This window comes from Coregonus clupeaformis, unplaced genomic scaffold, assembly GCF_020615455.1.
Source record: "Coregonus clupeaformis isolate EN_2021a unplaced genomic scaffold, ASM2061545v1 scaf0099, whole genome shotgun sequence".
Lineage (NCBI taxonomy): Eukaryota > Metazoa > Chordata > Actinopteri > Salmoniformes > Salmonidae > Coregonus > Coregonus clupeaformis.
Window position 1 is genome coordinate 211909 of NW_025533554.1, and position 22345 is coordinate 234253.

The window sequence follows — 22345 nt, forward strand, 5'->3', positions numbered from 1 at the left end:
TGGGTGCGATCCCCGGGACCACCCATACGTAACAATGTATGCACACATGACTGTAAGTCGCTTTGGATAAAATCATTTGCTAAATTGCATATTATTATAATATTATTATTAAGGTACTCTCTGCTTTATAAGATCTCCAAAGAGCCTTTGACAGAAGAAGTTGAGGGTACACTCTGCTTTAGAAGATCTCCACAGAGCGTGGGATAGGATAAGTTGAAGATACACTCTACTTTAGAAGATCTCTACAGAGCCTGGGACAGGAGAAGTTGAAGGTACAATCTGCTTTAGAAGATCTCCACAGAGCCTGGGACAGGAGAAGTTGAAGGTACTCTCTGCTTTAGAAGATCTCCAAAGAGCCTGGGACAGGATAAGTTGAAGGTGGTCCTCTGTAGCGCAATTGGTAGAGCATGGTGCATGGCGTTTGTAACGCCAGGGTAGTGGGTTCGATCCCCGGGACCACCCATACGTAAAAATGTATGCACACATGACTGTAAGTCGCTTTGGATAAAAGCGTCTGCTAAATGGCATATTATTATATTATTATTAAGGTACACTCTGCTTTAGAAGATCTCCACAGTGCTTGGGACAGGATAAGTTGAAGGTACACTCTGCATTAGAAGTTCTCCACAGAGCCTGGGACAGGAGAGGTTGAAGGTACATTCTGCTTTAGAAGATCTCCACAGAGCCTGCGACAAGAGAAGTTGAAGGTACACTCTGCAATAGAAGATCTCCACAAAGCTTGGGTCAGGAGAAGTTGAAGGTACACTCCGCATTAGAAGATCTCAACAGAGCCTGGGACAGGAGAAGGTGAAGGCACAATCTGCTTTAGAAGATCTCCACAGAGCTTGGGACAGGAGAAGTTGAAGTTACACTCTGCTTTCGAAGATCTCCACAGAGCCTGGGACAGGAGAGGTTGAAGGTACATTCTGCTTTAGAAGATATCGACAGAGCCTGGGACAGGAGAAGTTGAAGAAACACTCTGCTTTAGAAGATCTTCACAGAGCTTTGGACAGGAGAAGTTGAAGGCACACTCTGCTTTAGAAGATCTCCACAGAGCCTGGGACAGGAGAAGTTGAAGTTACACTCTGCCATAGAATATCTCCACAGAGCTTTGGACAGGAGAAGTTGAAGGTACACTCTTCTTTGGAAGATCTCCACAGAGCTTGAGACAGGAGAAGTTCAAGTACACTCTGCTTTAGAAGATCTCCACAAAGCTTGGGACAGGATAAGTTGAAGGTGGTCCTCTGTAGCTCAATTGGTAGAGCATGGCGCATGGCGCTTGTAACGCCAGGGTAGTGGGATCTATCCCCGGGACCACCCATACGTAAAAATGTATGCACACATGACTGTAAGTCGCTTTGGATAAAAACATCTGCTAAATGGCATATTATTATATTATTATTATTAAGGTACACTCTGCTTTAGAAGATCTCCACAGAGCTTGTGACAGGGGAAGTTGAAGGTACATTGTTCTTTAGAAAATCTCAACAGAGCCTGGGACAGGAGAAGTTGAAGGTACACTCTGCTTTAGAAGATCTCCACAGAGCCTGGGACAGGATAAGTTTAAGGTACACTCTGCTTTAGAAGATCCCCACAGAGCTTGGGACAGGAGAAGTTGAAGGTATGCTCTTCTTTAGAAGATCTCCACAGAGCCTGGGACAGGAGAAGTTGAATGTACACTCTGCTTTAGATAATCTACACAGAGCCTGGACAGGATAAGTTGAAGGTACACTCTACTTTAGAAGATCTCTACAGAGCCTGGGACAGGAGAAGTTGAAGGTACCCTCTGCTTTAGAAGTTCTCCACAGAGCCTGGGACAGGAGAGGTTGAAAGTACATTCTGCTTTAGAAGATCTCCACAGAGCCTGCGACAAGAGAAGTTGAAGGTACACTCTCCATTAGAAGATCTCCACAGAGCTTGGGACAGGAGAAGTTGAAGGTACACTCCGCATTAGAAGATCTCAACAGAGCCTGGGACAGGAGAAGTTGAAGGCACAATCTGCTTTAGAAGATCTCCACAGATCTTGGGACAGGAGAAGTTGAAGTTACACTCTGCTTTCGAAGATCTCCACAGAGCCTGGGACAGGAGAGATTGAAGGTACATTCTGCTTTAGAAGATATCGACAGAGCCTGGGACAGGAGAAGTTGAAGATACACTCTGCTTTAGAAGATCTTCACAGAGCCTTGGACAGGAGAAGTTGAAGGCACACTCTGCTTTAGAAGATCTCCACAGAGCCTGGGACAGGAGAAGTTGAAGTTACACTCTGCCATAGAATATCTCCACAGAGCTTTGGACAGGAGAAGTTGAAGGTACACTCTTCTTTGGAAGATCTCCACAGAGCTTGGGACAGGAGAAGTTCAAGTACACTCTGCTTTAGAAGATCTCCACAAAGCTTGGGACAGGATAAGTTGAAGGTGGTCCTCTGTAGCTCAATTGGTAGAGCATGGCGCATGGCGCTTGTAACGCCAGGGTAGTGGGTTCTATCCCGGGACCACCCATACGTAAAAATGTATGCACACATGACTGTAAGTCGCTTTGGATAAAAACATCTGCTAAATGGCATATTATTATATTATTATTATTAAGGTACACTCTGCTTTAGAAGATCTCCACAGAGCTTGTGACAGGGGAAGTTGAAGGTACATTGTTCTTTAGAAAATCTCAACAGAGCCTGGGACAGGAGAAGTTGAAGGTACACTCTGCTTTAGAAGATCTCCACAGAGCCTGGGACAGGATAAGTTTAAGGTACACTCTGCATTAGAATATCTCCACAGAGCTTAGGACAGGAGAAGTTGAAGGTGCACTCTGCTATAGAAGATCTACAAAGAGCCTGGACAGGAGAAGTTGAAATTACACTCTGCTTTAGAAGATCCCCACAGAGCTTGGGAAAGGAGAAGTTGAAGGTACGCTCTTCTTTAGAAGATCTCCACAGAGCCTGGGACAGGATAAGTTGAAGGTACACTCTACTTTAGAAGATCTCTACAGAGCCTGGGACAGGAGAAGTTGAAGGTACACTCTGCTTTCGAAGATATCCACAGAGCCTGGGACAGGAGAGGTTGAATTTACATTCTGCTTTAGAAGATATCCACAGAGCTGGGAGAGGAGAAGTTGAAGGTACACTCTGCTTTAGAAGATCTCCACAGAGCTTGGGACAGGATAAGTTGAAGGTACTCTCTGCTTTAGAAGATCTCCAAAGAGCCTGGACAGGAGAAGTTGTATATACACTCTGCTTTGGAAGATCTCCACAGAGCCTGGGACAGAAGAAGTTGAAGTTACACTCTACTTTAGAGGATCTCTACAGAGCCTGGGACAGGATAAGTTGAAGTACTCTCTGCTTTAGATGATCTCCACAGAGCTCTGGATAGGAGAATTGAACTTACACTCTGCATTAGAAGATCCCCACAGAGCTTGGGACAGGAGAAGTTGAAGGTACGCTCTGCTTTAGAAGATCTCTACAGAGCCTGGGTAAGGAGAAGTTGAAGGTACACTCTTCTTTAGAAGATCTCCACAGAGCCTGGGACAGGAGATGTTGAAGGTACTCTCTGCTTTTAGAAGATCTCCACAGATCTTGGGACAGGAGAAGTTGAAGGTACACTCTGCTTTAGAACATCTCCACAGTGCCTGGGACAGGAGAAGTTTAAGGCACAATCTGCTTTAGAAGATCTCCACAGAGCTTGGGACAGGAGAAGTTGAAATTACACTGCTTTCGAAGATATCCACAGAGCCTGGGACAGGAGAAGTTGAAGATACACTCTGCTTTAGAAGATCTTCACAGTGCTTTGGACAGGAGAAGTTGAAGGCACACTCTGCTTTAGAAGATCTCCACAGAGCCTGGGACAGGAGAAGTTGAAGTTACACTCTGCCATAGAATATCTCCACAGAGCTTTGGACAGGAGAAGTTGAAGGTACACTCTTCTTTGGAAGATCTCCACAGAGCTTGGGACAGGAGAAGTTCAAGTACACTCTGCTTTAGAAGATCTCCACAAAGCTTGGGACAGGATAAGTTGAAGGTGGTCCTCTGTAGCTCAATTGGTAGAGCATGGCGCATGGCGCTTGTAACGCCAGGGTAGTGGGTTCTATCCCCGGGACCACCCATACGTAAAAATGTATGCACACATGACTGTAAGTCGCTTTGGATAAAAACATCTGCTAAATGGCATATTATTATATTATTATTATTAAGGTACACTCTGCTTTAGAAGATCTCCACAGAGCTTGTGACAGGGGAAGTTGAAGGTACATTGTTCTTTAGAAAATCTCAACAGAGCCTGGGACAGGAGAAGTTGAAGGTACACTCTGCTTTAGAAGATCTCCACAGAGCCTGGGACAGGATAAGTTTAAGGTACACTCTGCATTAGAATATCTCCACAGAGCTTAGGACAGGAGAAGTTGAAGGTGCACTCTGCTATAGAAGATCTACAAAGAGCCTGGACAGGAGAAGTTGAAATTACACTCTGCTTTAGAAGATCCCCACAGAGCTTGGGAAAGGAGAAGTTGAAGGTACGCTCTTCTTTAGAAGATCTCCACAGAGCCTGGGACAGGATAAGTTGAAGGTACACTCTACTTTAGAAGATCTCTACAGAGCCTGGGACAGGAGAAGTTGAAGGTACACTCTGCTTTCGAAGATATCCACAGAGCCTGGGACAGGAGAGGTTGAATTTACATTCTGCTTTAGAAGATATCCACAGAGCTGGGAGAGGAGAAGTTGAAGGTACACTCTGCTTTAGAAGATCTCCACAGAGCTTGGGACAGGATAAGTTGAAGGTACTCTCTGCTTTAGAAGATCTCCAAAGAGCCTGGACAGGAGAAGTTGTATATACACTCTGCTTTGGAAGATCTCCACAGAGCCTGGGACAGAAGAAGTTGAAGTTACACTCTACTTTAGAGGATCTCTACAGAGCCTGGGACAGGATAAGTTGAAGTACTCTCTGCTTTAGATGATCTCCACAGAGCTCTGGATAGGAGAATTGAACTTACACTCTGCATTAGAAGATCCCCACAGAGCTTGGGACAGGAGAAGTTGAAGGTACGCTCTGCTTTAGAAGATCTCTACAGAGCCTGGGTAAGGAGAAGTTGAAGGTACACTCTTCTTTAGAAGATCTCCACAGAGCCTGGGACAGGAGATGTTGAAGGTACTCTCTGCTTTAGAAGATCTCCACAGATCTTGGGACAGGAGAAGTTGAAGGTACACTCTGCTTTAGAACATCTCCACAGTGCCTGGGACAGGAGAAGTTTAAGGCACAATCTGCTTTAGAAGATCTCCACAGAGCTTGGGACAGGAGAAGTTGAAATTACACTGCTTTCGAAGATATCCACAGAGCCTGGGACAGGAGAAGTTGAAGATACACTCTGCTTTAGAAGATCTTCACAGTGCTTTGGACAGGAGAAGTTGAAGGTACACTCTGCTTTAGAAGATCTCCAAAGAGTTTGGGACAGGATAAGTTGAATATACACTCTGCTTTAAAAGATCTCCACATAGCTTGGGACAGGAGAAGTTGAAGGTACACTCTGCATTAGAAGATATCCACAGAGCTTGCGAAAGGAGAAGTTGAAGATTCACTCTGCTTTAGAAAATCTCCACAGAGCCTGGGACAGGAGAAGTTGAAGGTACACTCTGCTTTAGAAGATCTCCACAGAGCTTGGGACAGGAGAAGTTGAAGTACACTCTGCTTTAGAAGATCTCCACAGAGCTTGGGATAGGATAAGTTGAAGGTGGTCCTCTGTAGCTCAATTGGTAGAGCATGGCGCATGGCGCGTGTAACGCCAGGGTAGTGGGTTCGATCCCCGGGACCACCCATACGTAAAAATGTATGCACACATGACTGTAAGTCGCTTTGGATAAAATAATCTGCTAAATGGCATATTATTATATTATTATTATTAAGGTACACTCTGCTTTAGAAGATCTCCACAGAGCTTGTGACAGGAGAAGGTGAAGGTACATTCTTCTTTAGAAAATCTCAACAGAGCCTGGGACAGGAGAAGTTTAAGGTACACTCTGCTTTAGAAGATCTCCACAGAGCCTGGTACAGGAGAGGTTGAACATACACTCTGCTTTAGAAGATCTCCACAGAGCCTGGGACAGGAGAAGTTGAAGGTACACACTGCTTTAGAATATCTCCACATAGCATTGGACAGGAGAAGTTGAAGGTACACTCTGCTTTAGAAGATCTCCACAGAGCTTGGGACAGGAGAAGTTGAAGGTACACTCTGCTTTAGAAGATCTCCACAGAGCCTGGGACAGGAGAAGTTGAAGGTACTCTCTGCTTTAGAATATCTCCACAGAGTTTAGGACAGGAGAAGTTGAAGTTACACTCTGCTTTAGAAGATCTCCAAAGAGCCTGGACAGGAGAAGTTGAAATTACACTCTGCTTTAGAAGATCTCTACAGAGCCTGGGACAGGAGAAGTTGAAGGTACACTCTGCTTTAGAAGATCTCCACAGAGCTTGGGACAGGAGAAGTTGAAGGTACACTCTGCTTTAGAAGATCTCCAAAGAACCTGGGACAGGAGAAGTTGAAGATACACTCTGGTTTAGATTATGTCCACAGAGCTTGGGATAGGAGAATTGAAGGTACACTTTGCATTATAAGATCCCAACAGAGCTTTGGACAGGAGAAGTTGAAAGTAAACTCTGCTTTAGAAGATCTCCATGCATTCTGGGACAGAAAATTTTGAATTTAAACTCTGCTTTAGAAGATCTCTACAGAGCCTGGGACAGGAGAAGTTGAAGAACACTCTGCTTTAGATGATCTCCACAGAGCTTTTGATAGGATAATTGAAGGTACACTGTGCTTTAGAAGATCTCCACAGAGCCTGGGACAGGAGAAGTTGAAGGTGCACTCAGCTTTAGAAGATCTCCACAGAGCTTAGGACAGGAGAAGTTTAAGGTACACTCTGCATTAGAATATCTCCACAGAGCTTGGGACAGGAGAGGTTGAACGTACACTCTGCTTTAGAAGATCTCTACAGAGCCTGGGACAGGAGAAGTTGAAGTACTCTCTGCTTTAGATGATCTCCACAGAGCTTGTGATAGGAGAAATAAAGGTAAACTCTGCATTATAAGATCCCCACAGAGCTTGGGACAGGAGAAGTTGAAGGTACACTCCGCTTTAGAATATCTCCACAGAGCCTGGGTCAGGAGAAGTTGAAGGTATACTCTGCTTTAGAAGATCTCCACAGAGACTGGACAGGAGAAGTTGAAGGTTCACTCTGCTTTAGAAGATCTCCACAGAGCTTGGGACAGGAGAAGTTGAAGATACACTCTGCTTTAGAAGATCTCCACAGAGCCTGGGACAGGAGAAGTTGAAGGTACACTCTGCTTTAAAAGATTTCCACAGAGCCTGGGACAGGAGAATTTGAAGCTACACTCTGCTTTAGATGATCTCCACAGAGCCTGTGGCAGGAGAAGTTGAAGCTACACTCTGCTTTAGATCATCTCAACAGAGCCCGGGACAGGATAAGTTGAAGGTACACTCTGCTTTAGAAGATATCCTTAGAGGTTAGGACAGGAGAAGCTTAAGGTACACTCTGCTTTAGAAGATCTCCACAGAGCCTGGGACAGGAGAAGTTGAAGGTACTCTGTGCTTTAGAATATCTCCACAGAGCCTGGGACAGGAGAAGTTGAAGATACAGTCTGCTTTAGAAGATCTCCACAGAGCTTGGAACAGGAGAAGTTGAAGGTACACTCTGCTTTTGGCATTAGTGGTTTGGAGTGGCAGGAGGCTTAAGTTAATTATATTTTTACATTTACATTTTTGTTATTTAGCAGACGCTCTTATCCAGATTGATTTACAGTTAGTGCATTCATTTTCAGATAGCTAGGTGGGACAACCACATATCACAGGCACACAGTGCCTTGCAAAACTATTCATCCCCCTAAATAAGGTCTGTTGCAACCAATTACCTTCAGAAGTCACATGATTAGTTAAATTAAGTCCACCTATGTGCAATCTAAGTGTCACATGATCTGTCACATGATCTCAGTATATATACACCTGTTCTGAAAGGCCCCAGAGTCGGCAACACCACTAAGCAAGGGGCACCACCACGCAAGCGGCACAATGAAGACCAAGGAGCTCTCCAAACAGGTCAGGGACAAAGTTGTGGAAAAGTACAGATCAGGGTTGGGTTAAAAATGTTTTATCAGAAACTTTGAACATCCCACAGAGCACCATTCAATCCGTTATTAAAAAATTGAAAGAATATGGCACCATGACAAACCTGCCAAGAGAGGGCCGCCCACCAAAACTCACGGACCAGGCAAGGAGGGCATTAATCAGAGAGGTAACAAAGAGACCAAAGATAACCCTGAAGGAGCTGCAAAGCTCCACAGCGGAGATTGGAGTATCTGTCCATAGGACCACTTTAAGTCGTACACTCAAAAGAGCTGGGCTTTACGGAAGAGTGGCCAGAAAAAAGCCATGGCTTAATGAAAAAAAATAAGCAAACACATTTGGTGTTTGCCAAAAGGCATTTGGGAAGAAGGTACTCTGGTCAGATGAGACTCAAATTGAGCTTTTTGTCCATAAAGGAAAACACTATGTCTGGCGCAAACCCAACACCACTCATCACCCCGAGAACCTCAATGTTTTTCATCGGCAGGGACTGGGAAACTGGTCAGAATTGAAGGAATGATGGATTCTTGAGGGAAACCTGTTTCAGTCTTCCATAGATTTGAGACTAGGACGGATGTTCACCTTCCAGCAGGACAATGACCCTAAGCATACTTCAGTGGTTTAAGGGGAAACATTTAAATGTCTTGGAATGGCCTAGTCAAAGCCCAGACCTCAATCCAATTGAGAATCTGTGGTATGACTGAAAGGTTGCTGTACACCAGCGGAACCCATCCAAGTTGAAGGATCTGGAGCAGTTTTGCCTTGAAGAATGTGCAAAAATTCCAGTGGCTAGATGTGCCAAGCTTATAGAGACATACCCCAAGAGACTTGCAGCTGTAATTGCTGCAAAAGGTGGCTCTACAAAGTATTGACTTTGGGGGGGGTGAATAGTTATGCACGCTCAAGTTTTCTGTATTTTTTGTCTTATTTCTTGTTTGTTTCACAATACAAAATATTTTGCATCTTCAAAGTGGTAGGCATGTTGTGTAAATCAAATGATACAGGCCCCTAAAAAATCCATTTTAATTCCACGTTGTAAGGCAAGAATATAGGAAAAATGCCAAGGGGGGTGAATACTTTCGCAAGCCACCGTTGTAAGTACATTTTTCCTCAATAAAGTAGCTATCTGCAGTCAGAGCTGGTAAGAAAAGACAAGTGCAGGTGTTACTTCTCCCCAAACCTCTGTCTTTTTTTATATATTTTTTTTTATTTCACCTTTATTTAACCAGGTAAGCCAGTTGAGAGCAAGTTCTCATTTACAACTGCGACCTGGCCAAGATAAAGCAAAGCAGTGCGATAAAACAACAACAACACAGAGTTACATATAGAATAAACAAAACGTACAGTCAATAACACAATAGAAAATCAACATACAGTGTGTGCAAATGTAGTATTAACACTGGAGTGATAGATGTGCAGAAGATGATGTGCAAATAGAGATACTGGGGTGCAAATGAGCAAAATAAATAACAATGTAAATAACAATATGGGGATGAGGTAGTTGGGTGGGCTAATTACAGATGGGCTGTGTACAGTTGCAGTGATCGGTAAGCTGCTCTGACAACTGATGCTTAAAGATAGTGAGGGAGATATGTGTCTCCAGCTTCAGAGATTTTTGCAGTTCGTTCCAGTCATTTGCAGCAGAGAACTGGAAGGAATGGCGGCCAAAGGGGGTGTTGGCTTTGGGGATGGCCAGTGAGATATACCTGCTGGAACGCATACTACGGGTGGGTGTTGCTATGGTGACCAATGAGCTAAGATAAGGCGGGGATTTGCCTAGAAGTGATTTATGTCTTGTCAATACTTCTAGCATCTTTCTCTATAACACCAGTCATCTTTCTCCATAACCATGTACAATCTCTTTCATACCCCTTGGTTTACTGGCCTTTACTATCACTCTCTCATCTATTCATCTATCCATCAAGCCATCATCCAGGCTATGTTTCTTTCACTCTCACACTGAGGCTTTCTCCAAACCCAGGGCATTAATAACATGTAATAAAAGGCTGTTGTAAACACTAGCAGTAATACGCCTGTGTGTTGACGCCGGCAGAGAAAAGGCCTCAATCAGTATCCATAGAGCACCTCCAATTGTGTGATCGGGAGGGCGATGGAAAAGGTAATTTGAGCAAAAGAAAATGACACCTAAAAAAAAAAAAACATGGTGATTTACGCAAAGTCAGATCACCCGATTCGACAGACACATGGCTGTGTTATTATCTCAGGAGCAGGGACAGCTGAGTTCCTCCAGGAGCAGGGACAGCCGAGTTCCTCCAGGAGCGATGGCAGGGGAGGAGACAAGAAGGAATGAAGATCTACCGACACAAACAGAAAAGTAACCAGAGAGCCTTTCTTTACGGCGGACCTGGCTATCAATTCTGCCACCTCCGGTTTTAAAAGTGATGTCTCGCAGCCTCAATTGTTTACGTTTTTTGTTCTGGGTAGGCCAGGCGGAGTCAGGGAAGAGGGTATCAGAAGAAAAAGAACAGTTTTCTTCGATGTTTGTTGATATCTAGAGCTCTAAAGCTTGATTGCCTAACATGAAACCACCAATAACAGCCCCAATCATCGGACGTACAACTCCAGATGTGAAACAACTGAATTGGAACAAACTGACTCTCTCCCTCTCTGTCAATATCTCTATGTAGCACTCTCTTTTTCTCTGTCAATCTCTCTATGTATCTCTCTCTCTCCCTCACTCTCTTTCACTGTCGCTATTTTATTCTTCTTCATCACATGCTTATTAGCCGGCATTGATCTGGCCTGGTCAATTGTCAGCTGCTCTCATCCACAGAGTATTGACAGCATAATCAATGATGGCAGACAGATTAAATGTATCGGTGGGTAAACAATTGTCTGCTGCCTTGTTGACCCAGGGTGGGCAACTCACACCTCCTGGGTACACACACTCACACATATGAACACACATACTCACATACAGACACAGGCATGCACACACACACACACACACACACAGATGAACAGACACACACACTCTACACGGCTTTCTCTATTCCTGCCATCAGCCTTGAGGTTCTCCATTGAGATTACTGCCAAGCTGCACATCATTCCATTCAGTCTGATAAAGGAAGCAAAACAATTAACAAGATCTTACTAAGAATCAGACAGAGACATTGTTTTCATCCATAGCTTACCAAGAATCAGACAGAGACATTGTTTTCATCCATAGCTTACTAAGAATCAGACAGAGACATTGTTTTCATCCATAGCTTACTAAGAATCAGACAGAGACATTGTTTTCATCCATAGCTTACTAAGAATCAGACAGAGACATTGTTTTCATCCATAGCTTTTCTGGAAATACTCTTCCATCTCATTTCAGTGAATGATAGATTCTCTATCTAAATAATATTGTTATGTTTTATTCACTGAGATGAGTCAATGGAGATGGAGTATTTCCAGGATGGTGGCTTTGAAGAAAATGGTTCATTTTCTTCTGATATCCTCTTCCCTGACTCCGCCTAAACAAAAAACGCATACAATTGAGGCTGTGAGCCATCACTTTTAAAACCTGAGGTGGTAGAATTGATAGCCAGGGCCACGATAAAGAGGAAGAGGAGGGAGAGGAGGGAGAGGAAGGAGGGAGGGAGGGAGGGAGAGAGGGAGGGGATGGAGAGGAGGGAGAGAGAGGAGTGAGAGAGGGAGGGAGGGAGGGGAGGGAGGGAGAGAGGGGGAGGGAGGGAGAGGAGGGAGGGAGGGAGAGGGAGGGGAGAGAGGGAGAGAGGGAGGGAGGGAGAGAGGGGAGGGAGAGAGGGGGGAGGGAGGGAGAGGAGGGAGAGAGGGGGGAGGGAGGGAGAGGAGGGAGAGAGGGAGAGAGTGAGGGGAGGGAGAGAGGGGAGGGAGGGGAGGGAGAGAGGGAGGGGAGGGAGAGGAGGGAGAGGAGGGAGAGAGGGAGAGGAGGGAGAGAGGGAGGGGAGGGAGAGGAGGGAGGGGAGGGAGAGGAGGGAGGGGAGATTATTCAAATAGCCATCCTTTGCCTTGATGACAGCTTTGCACACTCTTGGCATTCTCTCAACCAGCTTCATGAGGTGGTCACCTGGAATGTATTTCAATTATTTAGGATGAGTTGGACCGCAGAGTGAAGGAAATGTGGGAACTCCTTCAAGACTGTTGGAAAAGCGTTCCAGGTGAAGCTGGTTCACAGAATGCCAAGATTGTGCAAAGCTGTCATCAAGGCAACGGGTGGCTACTTTGAAAACTCTCAATCTCTACTTTGAAAAATTTGTTTAACACTTTTTTGGTTATTACATGATTCCATATGTGTTATTTCATAGGTCTGATGTCTTCACTATTTTTCTACAATGTAGAAAATAGTTAAAATAAAGACAAACCCTTGAATGAGTAGCCGTGTCCAAACTTTTGACTGGTACTGTATATACTGTATATGTTAAACACACTATTTTGATGAATTATTGTGGAATCATTTTTTCTCTTAGATTTTTGTTGGTCTGAATTGCACTGTGCACAGTACACATAGGCCTACTGCCGAGGACTGTTATGGAGGGGGAAGTGGCACATCTCTAGTGACATGGCTGGTCTTTGCTGTACAGGAGGCCCATGTCCCCTGCTGCAGTGCCCAGCTCCATGGGACTCTCAGTGGGGAGAGGAGCATCTGGCAGGGCCCTCCTCTTGCTGGAGGCTTGTGCCCACCTCACAATTCACGCCTCTTCAGCTGATTAACTTTTAATCAGGCACTTAGCCGGGCATCTGTTTCAGTCACATTCGCTCTGCACACAGATGACCTGTCGCCAAGGGAACCGTGCCAAACGGTTTCGGTGGTGATACACTGTGAGCTGTCCCAGTTTGAGACTGATGTCAGTCTTGTCATGTGGAGGGTAAGCTAGCATCTGAGCTGAACAGAGGCTGTTTCCCAAAAGGCACCCCATTGGAATAGGGCACTATATGGAACAGGTTGTCATTTCAGATTACCCAGTCTAAAGAGGTTAATAGGACCACAAGATAGGCCAGGGGTTCAAGTCCAAGGTCAAAGGCAGGAGAACAGTTTAAGAGATATAAAGAATGTATACAGTTGGAAAGAGTGGAAATAGTATGTTCCCAGCGGGCGGCAATATGACTACATCAATATGGCCTAAACATTTGTTTTGTTTATTGGATAGTAAAGAGGTAGAGAGGGAAGATGGTGGAGAGGGTGCTGAAAAAGTAGTGGGCCTTATTGGAGGAGAGGGTGCTGAAATAGCAGTTGGCCAGATTGGAGGAGAGGGTGCTGAAATAGCAGTGGGCCAGATTGGTGGAGAGGGTGCTGAAATAGCAGTTGGCCAGATTGGAGGAGAGGGTGCTGAAATAGCAGTGGGCCAGATTGGTGGAGAGGGTGCTGAAATAGCAGTTGGCCAGATTGGAGGAGAGGGTGCTGAAATAGCAGTGGGCCAGATTGGAGGAGAGGGTGCTGAAATAGCAGTTGGCCAGATTGGAGGAGAGGGTGCTGAAATAGCAGTGGGGCCAGATTGTTGGAGAGGGTGCTGAAATAGCAGTTGACCAGATTGGAGGAGAGGGTGCTGAAATAGCAGTGGGCCAGATTGGAGGAGAGGGTGCTGAAATAGCAGTTGGCCAGATTGGAGGAGAGGGTGCTGAAATAGCAGTGGGCCAGATTGGTGGAGAGGGTGCTGAAATAGCAGTGGGCCAGATTGGAGGAGAGGGTGCTGAAATAGCAGTGGGCCAGATTGGAGGAGAGGGTGCTGAAATAGCAGTGGGCCAGATTGGAGGAGAGGGTGCTGAAATAACAGTTGACCAGATTGGAGGAGAGGGTGCTGAAATAACAGTTGGCCAGATTGGAGGAGAGGGTGCTGAAATAGCAGTGGGCCAGATTGGAGGAGAGGGTGCTGAAATAGCAGTTGGCCAGATTGGAAGAGAGGGTGCTGAAATAACAGTTGGCCAGATTGGAGGAGAGGGTGCTGAAATAGCAGTGGGCCAGATTGGAGGAGAGGGTGCTGAAATAGCAGTGGGCCAGATTGGAGGAGAGGAAGCTGAAATAACAGTTGGCCAGATTGGAGGAGAGGGTGCTGAAATAGCAGTTGGCCAGATTGGAGGAGAGGGTGCTGAAATAGCAGTGGGCCAGATTGGTGGAGAGGGTGCTGAAATAGCAGTGGGCCAGATTGGAGGAGAGGGTGCTGAAATAGCAGTGGGCCAGATTGGAGGAGAGGGTGCTGAAATAGCAGTGGGCCAGATTGGAAGCCGTGCTGCAGCGGTATACAGTAATCTGGAGGCAGCAGCCCAGACTTCATCAATATAGCGTAATTTTAAACAGGTTTGCCTGATAACTCATCAATATAGCATAATGTTAACCAGGTTTGCCTGATAACTCATCAATATAGCATAATGTTAACCAGGTTTGCCTGATAACTCATCAATATAGCATAATGTTAACCAGGTTTGCCTGATAATGCATCAATATAGCATAATGTTAACCAGGTTTGCCTGATAACTCATCAATATAGCATAATGTTAACCAGGTTTGCCTGATAATGCATCAATATAGATTCTGATGGCATGGCTTATGTTCAACACAATGCCAGAAGCCAGGTCAAGCATGGAGTGGCAGTGGTGTTCATGGGCTCAGTAGTCCAATATAGGAAAATGCCTTGAGAGACACCATTCCCTCCCAGCCGCTCAGGTCCATCACTGTGAGGTGGAAATAACTTGAGAGGTACCATTCCCTCCCAGCCGCTCAGGTCCATCACTGTGAGGTGGAAAATACCTTGAGAGGTGCCATTCCCTCCCAGCCACTCAGGTCCATCACTGTGAGGTATGAGCCTTTAAGTGAAGCTTAAAGCACAAAGAAAAGTGTGTGTGTGTATTCATCCTCTCTGTTTCCACCTCCCATGGAGCCTCTGCTCTCTGTCCCCATACACTCACAGAGAGTACAGTTCTTCTATAGTGCCTCTCTCATTAGATCTCTTCCCTAGGAAAATGTTGCTGCTGCTTTATCCACTAACAGCAGAAGCGTCTATGTGAAATGAGCAGCGCTTTTGAAATGAAACCGATTTCGCAAGCAAATGGCACTCCTGATTCAAGGTTACAAACTCCGAGGGGTAAAGTGAGCTGACATGGAGATCTGATGGAGCATGTGTGTGCGTGAGTTTGTGTGTGTTCCAGGTGTATTCGGTGTGAATGCAGAATGCATTAGGCATCTAGTGCTGCATAGACCTCTGTTTTATACCTGTGTCAGCACCGTGTCTTCTCATAGGCTCCTTCCATTTGCTGATGAAATGAGTGAGAGAGAGAGAGAGAGAGAGAGAGAGAGAGCCTTAAAGAGACGGTGCATGTCCTAATGACAGCAGTGGTCAGGTCACCTTCACTCTGCTCCATCGACCAGAGATAACAAGCATCTCCTCTTATCCCCTGGTGCGCACACACACACTCATCCTATTGAGTGAGAAACTATTGGATTTGACAGGTGGACGTTGGCAAGCAGAGCGTTTGGGGTAATGTGTGTAAAGTGTGTGTGTGTGTTGTGTGTGTGAGTGTGTGTGTGTATATGTATATATACATATATATACATATATATATATATATATATATATATATATATATATATATATATATATATATATATATATATATTTACACAGTGGGGGGAAAAAGTATTTAGTCAGCCACCACTTGTGCAAGTTCTCCCACTTAAAAAGATGAGAGAGGCCTGTAATTTTCATTATAGGTAAACGTCAACTATGACAGACAAATTGAGAAAAAAATTCTCCAGAAAATCACATTGTAGGATTTTTAATGAATTTATTTGCAAATTATGGTGGAAAATAAGTATTTGGTCACCTACAAACATGCAAGATTTCTGGCTCTCACAGACCTGTAACTTCTTCTTTAAGAGGCTCCTCTGTCCTCCACTCGTTACCTGTATTAATGGCACCTGTTTGAACTTGTTATCAGTATAAAAGACACCTGTCCACAACCTCAAACAGTCACATTCCAAACTCCACTATGGCCAAGACAAAAGAGTGTCAAAGGACACCAGAAACAAAATTGTAGACCTGCACCAGGCTGGGAAGACTGAATCTGCAATAGGTAAGCAGCTTGGTTTGAAGAAATCAACTGTGGGAGCAATTATTAGGAAATGGAAGACTGACCACTGATAATCTCCCTCGATCTGGGTCTCCACACAAGATCTCACCCCGTGGGGTCAAAATGATCACAAGAATGGTGAGCAAAAATCCCAGAACCACACAGGGGGACCTAGTGAATGACCTGCAGAGAGCTGGGACCAAAGTAACAAAGCCTACCATCAGTAACACACTACGCCGCCAGGGACTCAAATCCTGCAGTGCCAGACGTGTCCCCCTGCTTAAGCCAGTACATGTCCAGGCCCAGGCCCGTCTGAAGTTTGCTAGAGTGCATTTGGATGATCCAGAAGAGGATTGGGAGAATGTCATATGGGAGAGACACTTGTGGGAGAGACACTTAAGTGTTTTAGTACTATATCTCTTGACACAATGATGAAAATAATCATGGCCTCTAAACCTTCAAGCTGCATACTGGATCCTATTCCTACTAAACTGCTGAAGGAGCTGCTTCCTGTGCTTGGCCCTCCTATGTTGAACATAATAAACAGCTCTCTATCCACCGGATGTGTACCAAACTCACTAAAAGTGGCAGTGATAAAGCCTCTCTTGAAAAAGCCAAACCTTGACCCGGAAAATATAAAAAACTATCGGCCTATATCGAATCTTCCATTCCTCTCAAAAATTTTAGAAAAAGCTGTTGCGCAGCAACTCACTGCCTTTCTGAAGACAAACAATGTATACGAAATGCTTCAGTCTGGTTTTAGACCCCATCATAGCACTGAGACTGCACTTGTGAAGGTGGTAAATGACCTTTTAATGGCGTCAGACCGAGGCTCTGCATCTGTCCTCGTGCTACTAGACCTTAGTGCTGCCTTTGACACCATCGATCACCACATTCTTTTGGAGAGACTGGAAACCCAAATTGGTCTACACGGACAAGTTCTGGCCTGGTTTAGATCCTACCTGTCGGAAAGATATCAGTTTGTCTCTGTGAATGGTCTGTCCTCCGACAAATCAACTGTACATTTCGGTGTTCCTCAAGGTTCCGTTTTAGGACCACTATTGTTTTCACTATATATTTTACCTCTTGGGGATGTTATTCGAAAACATAATGTTAACTTTCACTGCTATGCGGATGACACACAGCTGTACATTTCAATGAAGCATGGTGAAGCCCCAAAATTGCCCTCGCTAGAAGCCTGTGTTTCAGACATAAGGAAGTGGATGGCTGAAAACTTTTTACTTTTAAACTCGGACAAAACAGAGATGCTTGTTCTAGGTCCCAAGAAACAAAGAGATCTTCTGTTAAATCTGACAATTCATCTTGATGGTTGTAAAGTCGTCTCAAATAAAACTGTGAAGGACCTAGGCGTTACTCTTGACCCTGATCTCTCTTTTGACGAACATATCAAGACTGTTTCAAGGACAGCTTTTTTCCATCTACGTAACATTGCAAAAATCAGAAATTTTCTGTCCAAAAATGATGCAGAAAAATTAATCCATGCATTTGTTACTTCTAGGTTAGACTACTGCAATGCTCTATTTTCCGGCTACCCGGATAAAGCACTAAATAAACTTCAGTTAGTGCTAAATACGGCTGCTAGAATCCTGACTAGAACCAAGAAATTTGATCATATTACTCCAGTGCTAGCTTCCCTACACTGGCTTCCTGTTAAGGCAAGGGCTGATTTCAAGGTTTTACTGTTAACCTATAAAGCGTTACATGGGCTTGCTCCTACCTATCTTTCCGAGTTGGTCCTGCCGTACATACCAATACGTACGCTACGGTCACAAGACGCAGGCCTCCTAATTGTCCCTAGAATTTCTAAGCAAACAGCGGGAGGCAGGGCTTTCTCCTATAGATCTCCATTTTTATGGAACAGTCTGCCTACCCATGTGAGAGACGCAGACTCGGTCTCAACCTTTAAGTCTTTACTGAATACTTATCTCTTCAGTAGGTCATATGATTGAGTGTAGTCTGGCCCAGGAGTGTGAAGGTGAACGGAAAGGCTGGAGCAACGAACAGCCCTTGCTGTCTCTGCCGGGCCGGTTCCCCTCTCCACTGGGGTTCTCTGCCTCTAACCCTGTTGCAGGGGCTGAGTCACTGGCCTGCTGGTGCTCTTTCATGCCGTCCCTGGGGGGTGCGTCACTTGAGTGGGTTGAGTTACTGACGTGATCTTCCTGTCTGGGTTGGCGCCCTCCCCCCTTGGTTTGTGCTGTGGTGGAGACCTCTGTGGGCTATACTCGGCCTTGTCTCAGGATTGTAAGTTGGTGGTTGGGGATATCCCTCTAGTGGTGCGGGGGGCTGTGCTTTGGCGGAGTGGGTGGGGTTATATCCTTCCTGTTTGGCCCTGTCCGGGGTTTCTTCGGATGGGGCCACAGTGTCTCCGGACCGCTCCTGTCTCAGCCTCCAGTATTTATGCTGCAGTAGTTTATGTGTCGGGGGGCTGGGGTTAGTTGGTTATACCTGGAGTACTTCTCCTGTCTTATCCAGTGTCCTGTGTGAATTTAAGTATGCTCTCTCTAATTCTCTCGTTCTCTCTTTCTCTCTGAGAACCTGAGCCCTAGGACCATACGTCAGGACTACCGGGCATGATGACACCTTGCTGTCCCCAGTCCGCCTGGCCTTGCTGCTATTCCAGTTTCAACTGTTCTGCCTGCGGCTACGAAACCCCTACCTGTCCCAGACCTGCTGTTTTCAACTCTAAATGATCGGCTATGAAAAGCCAACTGAGAGACCTGAGCCCTAGGACCATACGTCGGGACTACCGGCCGTGGTGACTCCTTGCTGTCCCCAGTCCGCCTGGCCTTGCTGCTATTCCAGTTTAAACTGTTCTGCCTGCGGTTATGGAACCCCTACCTGTCCCAGACCTGCTGTTTTAAACTCTAATGATCGGCTATGAAAAGCCAACTGAGATTTATTCCTGATTATTATTTGACCATGCTTGTCACTTATGAACATTTTTGAACATCTTGGCATGGTTCTGTTATAATCTCCACCCGGCACAGCCAGAAGAGGACTGGCCACCCCTCATAGCCTGGTTCCTCTCTAGGTTTCTTCCTAGGTTTTGCCTTTCTAGGGAGTTTTTCCTAGCCACCGTGCTTCTACACCTGCATTACTAGCTGTTTGGGGTTTTAGGCTGGGTTTCTGTACAGCACTTCGAGATATTAGCTGATGTAAGAAGGGCTATATAAAATAAAATTGATTGATTGATTGGTCAGATGAAACCAAAATAGAACTTTTTGGTAAAAACTCAACTCATCGTGTTTGGAGGACAAAGAATGCTGAGTTGCATCCAAAGAACACCATACCTACTGTGAAGCATGGGGGTGGAAACATCATGCTTTGGGGCTGTTTTTCTGCAAAGGGACCAGGACGACTGATCCGTGTAAAGGAAAGAATGAATGGGGCCATGTATCGTGAGATTTTGAGTGAAAACCTCTTTCCATCAGCAAGGGCATTGAAGATGAAACGTGACTGGGTCTTTCAGCATGACAATGATCCCAAACACACCGCCCGGGCAACGAAGGAGTGGCTTCGTAAGAAGCATTTCAAGGTCCTGGAGTCCAGATCTCAACCCCATAGAAAATCTTTGGAGGGAGTTGAAAGTCTGTGTTGCCCAGCAACAGCCCCAAAACATCACTGCTCTAGAGGAGATCTGCATGGAGGAATGGGCCAAAATACCAGCAACAGTGTGTGAAAACCTTGTGAAGACTTACAGAAAACGTTTGACCTGTGTCATTGCCAACAAAGGGGATATAACAAAGTATTGATAAACTTTTGTTATTGACCAAATACTTATTTTCCACCATAATTTGCAAATATATTCATTAAAAATCCTACAATGTGATTTTTTTCAATTTGTCTGTCATAGTTGACGTGTACCTATGATGAAAATTACAGGCCTCTCTCATCTTTTTAAGTGGGAGAACTTGCACAATTGGTGGCTGACTAAATACTTTTTTTCCCCAACTGTATATATATGTGTGTGTGAGAGAGAGTACGCGTGTGCGTGTAGGGTCCTCTGGTATAAGGGAGATGGGCAGTAACCATCTCTTCTTTCCTTCACCTCACCTCACACACCCTCCCTCCCTCCCTCCCCTCTTCCCCTGCCTGTCTGCCCTCTCCGCCCTGTCAGTAAGATGACGGTGACACGTTGAGCATCGATCGGTTGGTTTTTTAAAGACAAGTTAAATTAGCAGTCTGGCAGCGATTCACACTGTCTGCAGACTTCCCTCTGTTGCCACAGCGCACCGCTCCTGTCAGGAGCCTGCCTGATGACTTAATAGTCCCTCCTGAGTTGATTTGAGCACTTTGCCTGCTTCTGTTTACATGCGCTTGTCATGCCTAAAATATTCATATGGAGATGTGAAATATTTATTTCCCGGGCTCAGTCAGTGGGCGCCGGAGAGAAGTGACCGCCCCACTCCCTCCCCGTGTCTGCCCCGCACTGTCACTCAGAACCCTCTGCTACCCTGCTGTGCTCTGGGGCCCAACCAGGCCAGAACCAGGGACAGAACCAGACTGAAACCAGGCTAGATCTAAGTCAGAACCAGGCTAGAGTCAGGGACAAAGCAGAACAAAACTCAACAGACAGAGAAGCACACAGGGGTGAGGGAGGGTTCAAGTCTGTACTGTAGAGACACTGGTGTGGACAATAGCCATCAGGGGTGAGGGAGGGTTCAGGTCTGTACTGTAGATGGTGTGGACCATAGCCATCAGGGGTGAGGGAGGGTTCAGGTCTGTACCGTAGAGACACTGGTGTGGAGCATAGCCATCAGGGGTGAGGGAGGGTTCAGGTCTGTACTGTAGAGACACAGGTGTGGACAATAGCCATCAGCGGTGAGGGAGGGTTCAGGTATGTACTGTAGAGACACAGGTGTGGACAATAGCCATCAGCGGTGAGGGAGGGTTCAGGTCTGTACTGTAGAGACACAAGTGTGGACAATAGCCATCAGCGGTGAGGGAGGGTTCAGGTCTGTACCGTAGAGACACTGGTGTGGACCATAGCCATCAGGGGTGAGGGAGGGTTCAGGTCTGTACTGTAGAGACACAGGTGTGGACAATAGCCATCAGTGGTGAGGGAGGGTTCAGGTCTGTACTGTAGAGACACTGGTGTGGAGCATAGCCATCAGGGGTGAGGGAGGGTTCAGGTCTGTACTGTAGAGACACAGGTGTGGACAATAGCCATCAGCGGTGAGGGAGGGTTCAAGTCTGTACTGTAGATGGTGTGGACAATAGCCATCAGGGGTGAGGGAGAGTTCAGGTCTGTACCGTAGAGACACTGGTGTGGAGCATAGCCATCAGGGGTGAGGGAGGGTTCAGGTCTGTACTGTAGAGACACAGGTGTGGACAATAGCCATCAGCGGTGAGGGAGGGTTCAGGTATGTACTGTAGAGACACAGGTGTGGACAATAGCCATCAGCGGTGAGGGAGGGTTCAGGTCTGTACTGTAGAGACACAAGTGTGGACAATAGCCATCAGCGGTGAGGGAGGGTTCAGGTCTGTACCGTAGAGACACTGGTGTGGACCATAGCCATCAGGGGTGAGGGAGGGTTCAGGTATGTAATGTAGAGACACTGGTGTGGAGCATAGCCATCAGGGGTGAGGGAGGGTTCAGGTCTGTACTGTAGAGACACAGGTGTGGACAATAGCCATCAGGAGTGAGGGAGGGTTCAGGTCTGTACTGTAGAGACACAGGTGTGGACAATAGCTAGCCATCAGGGGTGAGGGAAGGTTCAGGTCTGTACTGTAGATGGTGTGGACCATAGCCTTCAGGGGTGAGGGAGGGTTCAGGTCTGTACTGTAGATGGTGTGGACCATAGCCATCAGGGTTGAGGGAGGGTTCAGGTCTGTACTGTAGATTGTGTGGACCATAGCCATCAGGGGTGAGGGAGGGTTCAGGTCTGTACTGTAGATTGTGTGGACCATAGCCATCAGGGGTGAGGGAGGGTTCAGGTCTGTACTGTAGAGACACTGGGGTGGACCATAGCCATCAGGGGTGAGGGAGGGTTCAGGTATGTGCTATACATGGTGTGGTGGTGTGGACCAAAGCCATCAGGGGTGACGGAGGGTTCAAGTGTGAACCATAGATGTTGTGGACCACAGCCATCAGGTTTGAGGGAGGCCTCTCCCATTCTCCCTCCTCCTCCCAGTCTCCCTCCTCCTCCTCCTCTCC

The 22345-nt window shown here is 46.0% G+C and overlaps 1 protein-coding gene across 1 annotated transcript in view; it reads right to left on the reverse strand.

Moving 5' to 3' along the window:
* Positions 1–22098, reverse strand: part of LOC123483378 (extensin-like) — a 167189-nt gene extending 145091 nt beyond the window's left edge. Inside the window, exons 1-5 of the mRNA XM_045213325.1 lie at positions 21934–22098; positions 21678–21794; positions 21329–21499; positions 21093–21209; positions 20803–20973 (exon numbers count right to left, since the gene is read on the reverse strand). Coding sequence (XP_045069260.1) covers positions 20803–20973; positions 21093–21209; positions 21329–21499; positions 21678–21794; positions 21934–22098 — 741 coding nt within the window. The remainder of the gene's footprint in view (positions 1–20802; positions 20974–21092; positions 21210–21328; positions 21500–21677; positions 21795–21933) is intronic.
* Between the last annotated feature and the right edge of the window lie 247 nt (positions 22099–22345).